The sequence below is a fragment of the Hibiscus syriacus genome, unplaced genomic scaffold (genome assembly GCF_006381635.1).
Source record: "Hibiscus syriacus cultivar Baekdansim isolate YM2019G1 unplaced genomic scaffold, ASM638163v2 tig00111344_pilon, whole genome shotgun sequence".
NCBI lineage: Eukaryota > Viridiplantae > Streptophyta > Magnoliopsida > Malvales > Malvaceae > Hibiscus > Hibiscus syriacus.
In genome coordinates this window covers 71,680-81,484 of record NW_024063067.1, presented here as the reverse complement: position 1 = coordinate 81,484, position 9,805 = coordinate 71,680, and the positions used below count along the sequence as shown (strand labels likewise).

The 9,805-nt window shown below is 30.9% G+C and overlaps 1 protein-coding gene across 1 annotated transcript; it reads right to left on the bottom strand.

Moving 5' to 3' along the window:
• Positions 1-5,421: 5,421 nt before the first annotated feature.
• LOC120159257 lies at positions 5,422-6,313 on the bottom strand. The gene is made up of 3 exons (XM_039169892.1): positions 5,870-6,313; positions 5,676-5,783; positions 5,422-5,585 (listed from the first exon to the last, which is right to left on the bottom strand). The coding sequence occupies exons 1-3, from the start codon at positions 6,146-6,148 to the stop codon at positions 5,496-5,498; spliced, it is 477 nt and encodes a 158-aa protein (XP_039025823.1). The 5' UTR covers positions 6,149-6,313; the 3' UTR covers positions 5,422-5,495.
• Positions 6,314-9,805: the final 3,492 nt, after the last annotated feature.

Below are 9,805 nucleotides of genomic sequence, written 5' to 3'. Positions count from 1 at the left end.
GTAAAGAGGACAGGAGATGGAGCGGAGTGAGCGAAGCGAACATCAACTGTCCTTACAAAGAAAGTCTTGTTGTGGGGTTACAAATTATGTGGGTGGGGGTGCGGGGGCGTAGCCCCCGCGGTACGGTACAGGGTTGATTTTGTAATTATGTACCAGGTTTTCTATTATAAATAGAGATGTAACCTAGACCTAAAATATCATTGAATAAAATTCTAGCGCCGCCTAGGCACCGAGGACGTAAGCACATTGCCGAACCTCGTAAAATTCTCGTGTTCTTTCGTTTTCTTTACCCGTTTTCGTCAACAAGTTTCGATTCTATAGGAGGTGTGTTTTGCCTAGCAATGGTGGTTGGATCGTTGGATTTTTAAAAAGTTATCGACATCATCACGCTTCTTCAAACCGAATTGTGGAGCCTCTAAATAGATCAAGTGGTATGGACCCATGATTTTGAATAACTCCAAGTGTAGTCGAACTGTGCAAAAATTATAAAATAGTCCTTATCTCGAGTGTAGATTTCAACTCTGCCTTTCTAGTAAAAGTCATCCATATTCTTCGAAATCAAACATGTTTACAAAGCATCTTTGGATCCCATGAAAATTCAATATGATAATTGACTGGTAAAATATCTACTCTTGATTTCTATCGAGTTCATTACGTGACTTTTTATCACCCAACATCCGGCATCTTATTTCAACATATATATCGAAACCTCCATAGTACAACATTATTCAATATTCATATTTAAATCATTGACTTAAAGTCGCTTTCTAACTAGAAAATCAATAAATATTAAAATACTAATTATAAAAAAGTAAAAGAATTAAAAAATTTAATTTTAAAAGAAACTTTTAACAACCTTAAGCCTTTTTTAATTTATCCCAACCACCAAATTTCTCCAGAATTAATGTTCCCACAACGTTTCAACACTTTGAGAAAGGTTTAATATTAATTACTATTAAAATAATTTTATCAATGTACTATAAATTTAATTAATTATTTATTATATTACTATTATAAAACTAAACCAAATACATCATAAGAATATTTTTGTATCTAAGTGAATTACGTATGTCGTCGGATTACAATGCACGTTGTTTTACGCATTTTCTAGAAGAGGAATCACCGAATCTGGAAAGAAAAAGGCTGCTCTCACCTCGTGACTCATTTGGGATTATTTTAGAAATAAATGTTTAAAATATTTTTATTAAAATTAAATATTTAAAATTTTATTATATTGTTATTTTAAAGTGAAATTATCAACGTTCACTTTTAAAAATTATTATTTAAGATATATTACATAAAATTTAATTATCACATATTTCTTTAAAGTAAAATTTTTAATTTTAAAATAAATTTAAAGTTCTTAGTTCTTAATAAAAATCATAAATCATGATTAGAATTCAATTGTAACACCACTATACCCCGGAACCCGGCCAGCAACACACCAAATTGCAGCAACTAAACTTGGCGTACTACCTCAAAATCACTGCAGCTTATACTTTGCATAATAGTTGCCCTCTCCTTCAGCATATCAATTTTGCCACGTTGGCAAAATGGATAAATAAAAATATTAAAATATATTTACAAAAATGAACTAAAAATAGTTGTAAGTAGAGTAGAAATAGAGATGACAATCAAATCGTTCAAATTAAGTTTAAATAGGTAAATTATATTTAATTTAAGTTTGGTTCGAGCTGGATAAGTTATAATTTAGATTTTGGTCATGTCTATTGTAAGTTGATTTGCGCCAATTAATATTAATTCTATCAATATTTGGATTTGGTCAATATCAAGTTGATTGATTTTAGTTCGATTATTATTAGATTGATCGATTTGAGTTAGATCAATATCAAATTGATCAATTTTTGAGTCGATTCAATATCAAATCGATCAGTTTTTAGTTCAGGTCAACATTTGAATCATTGAGTCAATTTGAGTTGAATTAGGTATGAATATATACATTCCTATAAAAATATTTATATTTTTATTAGTTATTATTATCATTTAGGTTTAATTTCAACACTTAACCTTTTAATATTTTTAATTCAACCATCATTTAGGATGATAATTGATCTGAACCTGATCCTGTAAGACATATTACAGATTGTGACATGAATTTATATTGATCCGACCTGTAAAGTTTATGGTGTAACCTTTAAATGAAGAAATGAAAATTTTAATTATAAATTCTATATTGATTAGAATTTTCAAATAGATATTTAAGTTTAATTATAAATATAATATTTTATTATATTTTACAAAATAATATAATAATTATATTTATTTTTTAAATGATTTTTTAAATGATATTATATTCCTATAATATTTTAATTTAAATCATAAATAAAAATAAATATGTGTATATCTTAAAATTAAGCTATTTACTGGATGAGGAAAGATATATTAAAACGTTAAACTGTTATTAAATATGGTGATCAACTAGTAGTATAATATAAAAGGAGAATAAAATATATATTATTTTATTATTTATCTGGTTAAAATCAGTTCAATATTTGATGCAGGTCAAATATAGATAAATCAAATTTGAGTTGCACTTTGTTCAAATTACTTTTGATTTAAGTTTCTTTTAGTAAATATCTATATCTGTCTAGCTAAAATTTAACTTGATTTTGATCAATATCAATTTATTTTAGATCTCGAAATAAACTTATTTGGATTTTGAATTTCGAATCAAGTTGAACTACGGTTTTCGATTAGTTTTTTTATTTCAATAAAGAAAACATATTCTATACTTTTGAAATATATTAATTTGATATCCTCTAGTTGATAATATATTTATTTGAAATTTGAGTAAATGGAAATTTGATTCAATCCATAAACAAAGTATTAAAAATGGGTGTTGATGGCTATTCATGCCGGCCATTAGGTAGGTCATAATGTCCACGATGGATTAGCAGTAGATAGCGCCACCAGCTCTGAATCTGAATCTGATATAGTCGGATCAGAATCTTCTCGATCTTCATCTATGGAATAATATCAGCAATTTTGCAGGGCATTGACCGCATAATATAATCCCATGATTATTACTGCCTTGTCCTTGCGGACTGGTTTCTCCAAACAGTTAATCCAAGCAATAAATCCCTGCACAAATAACGGGGGGCTTTTGTCTTTTTGTCACAAGTAAAAGATCCGCCGTTTCTAATGCTCTTTTCCGATGCCCCACCGATAAGTCCGTCCCGTTATATAGCCAAACAGCATAATTGACTGTCGGCAGACTTCTTTTTGGAACTTGGATTGTCGGTATACTTAACAAACAGGAATCACTATTTTGATGGATCCTACGTTCATGCATTTCTAAGATTTATTTCGTCACCACCACTTATTGTACACTATATATATCCAAATTATTAACATGGGTGGATTTAATTTTGTGAGATACCTTGTAAAACTAACTTAGGGAAGACCAATATTGTTGGTAGGGATGTTATAGATGAGATTAAATCTTGATTTATTTAAATTCGAGTTGGATATGATATTTTTTTATTTATTTTTTATACAAATATGTATTTTTTTGTATATAAAAGTTTAAGTAAGGGGTGACTTCTCAGTCCAGGACCAGGACATACCTAAGACCCAATTGAGATTTACATGGGAATTTACAGATTGCTCGCCAAGAGTGACGGTGGCAAGATCCGAACTTGGCCTTACAAGCTCAAATTCCTGAATCTCAACCATTTGTGCCAACACTCCTTGGCTATACAATATGTATTTAAAGAAGTATTGTCTCATCTAAAATTTAATTCGATTTTTAAGGTAAAATCGTAAAATATACACTCGATCTATCACAATATATATTATGATTTTTTTACTTCTTTTGGGTAAAATATGAAGTTAATTGGAAGGTATATTAGAGCAATATTATATAATTATACTTAAATATACAAAAATTAATTATATTATTATTTATGATTCGGAGGATTAAATCAAATATTTTTCACTGTAAAATTAATCAAATTCAATCTAACCTTATCTTTCAAAAGACGAACTAACTCAAATTGTCTTATAAAAAATTTAATTTATAAAATGAGATCAAATTAAAATCGGTTGAATTTTGATAAGACCTTTTTGCCTATGGGATATCAATAAAGTTCTCGTTATATCAAAATCGGATTAAATCATGACGTACAAAGATAAATAATATACTAATAACTAAATTTTGATTAAGTTTGCTTTCACGAATTAATTGATCATTAATTTAGCTACAGGCTATTAATTTTTTTTTAAATAAAATTTATATAAAAATTTATCATTCCATCAATAATTGTTGTGACAAAATCTATATATAAAATGAAAATAAAGATGGAAACGAAAACCAAATCAAACACTTATAGTGCTGATAGCTGATTTTTATTACAAGTGTTTTACAAAAAGAAGAAAAAGCCAAATTTGCAGCCAGCAATGATACAGGAAGGTAAACAAGGACTACCTACGCATTTTATTTACATGTGTCTATTCCCTCTAGATTCCATATATCCATTTTACCACCATCTTATCTGTCCTGTTGTTTCCTTCCACTTTATTCCTTCCGGAACTTTGCTTTGTTCCCTTCCATTCATCAATTACAAATCAAACACAATCCACACAAGGCTTCCCTAATAAGTCCATTCTTGAGGTAGACCCACTTCTTCATGGTGGTTCGTACCGGCACCTCCGCCCGGACCGACCCTTTTGTGGCGAATTCACAACGCTGGAACCATCTGTACGGGATCATGAACAAGTTCTTAAGCTAACATGGCTAAAGATAAATACAAAAAAAAAATAAAGACGTAAAATTCTCATTTATTACTGTTAAAATCTGTAGTATTGAATCTTGATCGAGTCCCTGTCTTTTCAAAATGGAGCTTTAGGGCCTGAACTTTGGCGGGAATCAACACAGTAGCACACCCTAATTAAAACAAAATCTGACATGAGATAAAATTAAAAATTTCGAATTAATCCAATCAAGAAGATAAAATATAATTTTGACATATGAATTAAGGGGACCAGGGAAGATTCCAGTTCACATTCTTGAAATCTTGGCGATCTAATTTGGTACTCTAGTCCCAAAGGAATCTATATTTATAAGTAAAAGTATTACTAGGTGAAAAATAATAGAAAATACATGTGACAGTTTGGCATAATTAACAGTCTACTGAACACTTAACTATCCCCAACTAATCCGACCAAACTCTGTCTAAATCCTAAAGCGACCATAATTAACATAAAAGTAATATTTCAATTACTCTTAAGATTTTTTTTTTTGAAAGAAAGGTACTTGTTTCTAACCTTGTTTCTTGCGTGAGTTGCAAGGAGTTCCACCAGTTGCACGAGGCAAGAACACACCGGTTCCGGAAGAACCATTTTTCGAGCCAGAGCCGGTAAGGAAAACCGCCCTCTCATCGGAACCGGTTTGTTTCTTGCTTTTTTGCTGCTGTTGTTGTTGTTGCTGCTGCTGATGTAGAGTATGCCATGGAGTATTAGAGTGATAGCCATTGTTAAACCCCCGAGGACTTTCCCTTGTCTTTGATGATGCTTGGTCCTCGGCTTTGTTCCTTCTGCTGCTTCATTGGTTGCTTTTGTTTCAGCTTGTAAAATTATAAAATGAATTACAAATAAAATTACTGCAATTAAATTCTAAAAAAAAAAGGAAAAGTAAAGAGAAGATCCATGCTTACCTGCTGGATAGCTCTTATTTGTTCATCGATAAGTGCTTGCTTTGATTGAAACCCATGGCCATATGCTGCTGTTTCTTCATTTTTTTCAACCATGGGAGAACCATATGACTGAAAATCAAATGAAAAGAAAAGACCAGTTTTTTCTTTTAAATAGAAAAACAAGAACCCAGAAGAGAAAATCGAATGTTTGTTACCTTGTCCTGTTTATCTTTATCTTTATCTTTATCTTGAAACATGTACTGAGCCATCTGGCGAGTGAGCTCAGCAATAAAACAGTCTTCTTCCTCTTCACTGCTCTCCGTGATGGTGGAATTGAGGTGATCGGAACCAGTGGGTGAACTCAGCCCAGAGCCAGACTCAGACGAGGCAAATAAGTAAGGTTTGTTGTTGATGTTGTTGTTTTGCAGGGCATCAAAGTGATGATCTTGAGAAGAAGGGATGAAGAAGGAAGGGTCGTGTAGGTCAACAGCCATAATAAAGGAGAAAAATAAGTAAAAAGTTGTAAGGGCTGAAAGTGGAAGAAGAAAGCGGAGAGGGATTAGTTATTAAGGAAGATGGTGTGTGGACAATTATTGCTTCAACATTCAAAAGAAAACATTAAATAAATAGACAAAGAGAGAGACAGAGGGCGAGATTCCTGTGGGACTTCCAAGCTGATGTTACAAGGAATCCAATTCAGTAATAGGCCAAATGGGTTATATATATATATTATATATATATATGTGTATTACGACATTTTGACCCTTGAATTAAAAGAAAAAAAAAAGTAATTTTAACATTTACATTTTTTAAATTTTTTTGTTAAATTAAAAATTAATCCACCAAAAATTAAAATAGATCTACTAAATTGTTACCATTTTAAATTATGTCGGGATGGAAAAGTACCCAAAAAAAACAAATGACATGAGTTTAACAAATGTTTTTTTGTCTTTTAAGTGATTTAATTTGATAAAAAAAATAAAGAATTGATGTTAAAATAAATAAAAAAGAACATAAAACTAATATATATATATATATTTTAAAAGTTACAGGGTCAAAAATGTAGTTCAGCCAAAAATTTTAGTATAAAGATAAGAAGGAACTGAGGAAAGAATAAGGAATATAATCCAGTCCAAGGAAAATTTTGCATATTATCTTCTTAACCATAGTTATTTAATTTATTAATCAATAAATGAGATGAAATAATATAAAATTAAGATAGAATAATATAAAAATTTATTATAAGATGTCCTTTTAATTAATCTTCATATTTATAACATCAAATTTAAAATTTTCATTTTATATAAATGATCTAATATCTCATCCTCTAAATTAAGTTATAATTTATTTTGTTTAGTGTTTTTTGTCCATTATGAATTATAAAAGCTGTAACAAATTCTGACGGTACAGTTTGTTCCAACAACGTTAAATTGCAAACACACCTGCCATTTGTTAGGGAGTAGTATAATTCCAAGTTAAAACGCTTCCAGTTTTTTTTAAAAGATTACAAATTCAATTTAATACTTTTCTAACTTAAGTATTATAAAATATGGTTAGAATAATAACTATAATATATTTAAGGGTAAAGTATAGTAATGGCCACTGAATTTTTCTGAATATTGCATTTAGGTCACCCGACTTTAAAACTACAATATAGTCCTCCAATATTTAGTCCGTTTTCAATATGGTCCCTGACGTAACCGGTCGTTTGACGCGTTACACTGCCATTAGTACGTTTGCAATATGGTCACTGAACTTCCAAGCCTAGCATTTAGGTCCCCCAACTTTTAAAACTTGCAACACAATCCTCAATTTCACCCCAAATCCTTTCGATCTCGAATTTCCTTTTGTTTCTCTCTTCTCATTTCCAGCGTAACTTTTCAGTCGAGATGCATGAGAAATTCTAATCTAACTTTGAATTCTATGGAGGTGATGACTTGAATAGGGGTCCATTGAGAGAAGACCCGACCAAATGACTATCGGGACCATCAACGATTCAAGGTGTAATGTTATATACATGTCATCTCAGGTGAAGCATAGATGTTCGTGAAATGCTTGTGAGAAAAAAATGGGGTTAGAAATGTAGAGTTAACAAATATACTAAGATGAACTAAGTATCATTGCTGAAAGTCACCAACAAAGCTAGAATTATTTTTTATAAATGACATATAATAATTTCTTCATTTAATCCTTGTTGTTAAAGATTTTCCAATAGATGATCAAATATAATGAAATCCCAAACAACGTCTTCACCTTTAGTCTCTTTCGCTCGCATGCACTCGTTTGGTTTTGTTCTTCAGTTTTCCGCCATGTAAAATTGTAAACCCAAGCAGTGCTCTGTCTTTCAGCTTTCTATTTACAAAGAAAAAATGGATGAAGAATTGTTGGAACGCAACACCAATTGTGTTTATTTCTTAGCCTCTCCTCTCACTTGCGATAAGGTATTTATTTTCTCTTTTGGGCTATCCGGAAGTAAGCTTTTCCTCTTCGCACTTTCCCATTTTCATCTCGCATTGTGTGTTTTATGTTGAAATTTTATGTTTAAGGAACTACATGCCAAGAATAGGATATTCAGTGTTAGTTTTGAATCAAAACCATCTAATTTTCTTTCTTATTCTTAATAAAAACTTTTAGTACTCCTTATGAAAGATATTCAGGCCATCATAATAGAAGTGAAAGAGGGTCCTAGGCTAATTTTTTTGATCTTCTTGGTTAGTTTTTCTTTAAATCAAGGAATGGTTGTGAGTATCGACATAGTGAAATCACCAGGCTCAATTCGAGAGACTACTGGTACTAGTTTACTGGGAATTGTATTGATCCGACCTGTGGTTACGGACATCTTGTGCTCGTATTCTTTTTAATAAGTTCATGTTGATTATGAGACTGATATACCGTGAATGAATTGTATTTTTTACATGTTCTATAAATTTTACAGTTGAATATGTATTGAATTATAGCTTTAGAAGACAATTCTGCATGCACACAACTCAAAAGGCATCATGACAGGGTAGTATATTTGGAGCAGCTACTTGATATATTGCCCGGTCATTGCACATTTGCACCTTCATTTCTGATATATATATATATGTTTGTTGCAGTGTCCTCTATGTTTTACAATGTCTTTTATTGTTGACATGCCATGAATTTACAAGAATTATGGGGTCCTATGATTTTAGTTCCGCTGTAACACCCCCAACCAGTACCCGACCCGAATACTAATCCGAGGTGTCACATTGACTTTTCAAAGCATGTACATTCATAAAAACTATAGTAAATTTAAAATTTATTAACACAAAAGATATTTACATAAATAAGTTCAAAACATTATAAAATTGATCAGAACATGTGTACTTTACAACTCTATTTACATGCCAACACATTTATTACATGAACAAACATATTATGCAAAGTACTTCTGATCTGATCTTCAAGCGGAGATATGCTGCTCTGCTGCTCTTAAGACTTGTCTTCTTGGTTTCCTGTACCTACGTGTAAACCACTTACACGCTAAGTCATAGACTTAGTGAGGCATAACATATAATAAAAAATTCTATAAATGTGATCATGCAATTAATTATCTAATGACAATTACACTTATCATAAATCCACAATGTCATATATGAAATAATATAAACAATAATAACATATTAACATGCATACATATACATACACATACTCTTTACATCTTTTATAAGCCCATATACATTTCCGAGAACTTAAGGTTTACGAGTACTATGAGATTGTGCACACATATGCTGTCACCACAACTCGTATAAAATCCACTAAGTGGCATATGAAATCTATGTCTCGAAGGACCTATCCATATGCTCCGAAGAACATAGGTAACTGTCCATATATCCCGAAGGACATAGGTAACCCTCAACTCTTGGCATGCCAACTATACCTATAGCTCTCATGTCACATATATGAGCACTATTGTTATATTGCATATATTCATATAATTTTATCATTTCTCTTATAATCACATATTTTTTCATTCTGTCACATACCACATGTATGTGTAAACATCTATCTCATATCATATCACATACTTTATTTATTCTCTTATGATTGCTTCTATTACACATTATATCAGATGAAAGCATTTAAGAATTATGCAAATACTCATTATAATCATAACATATACATGT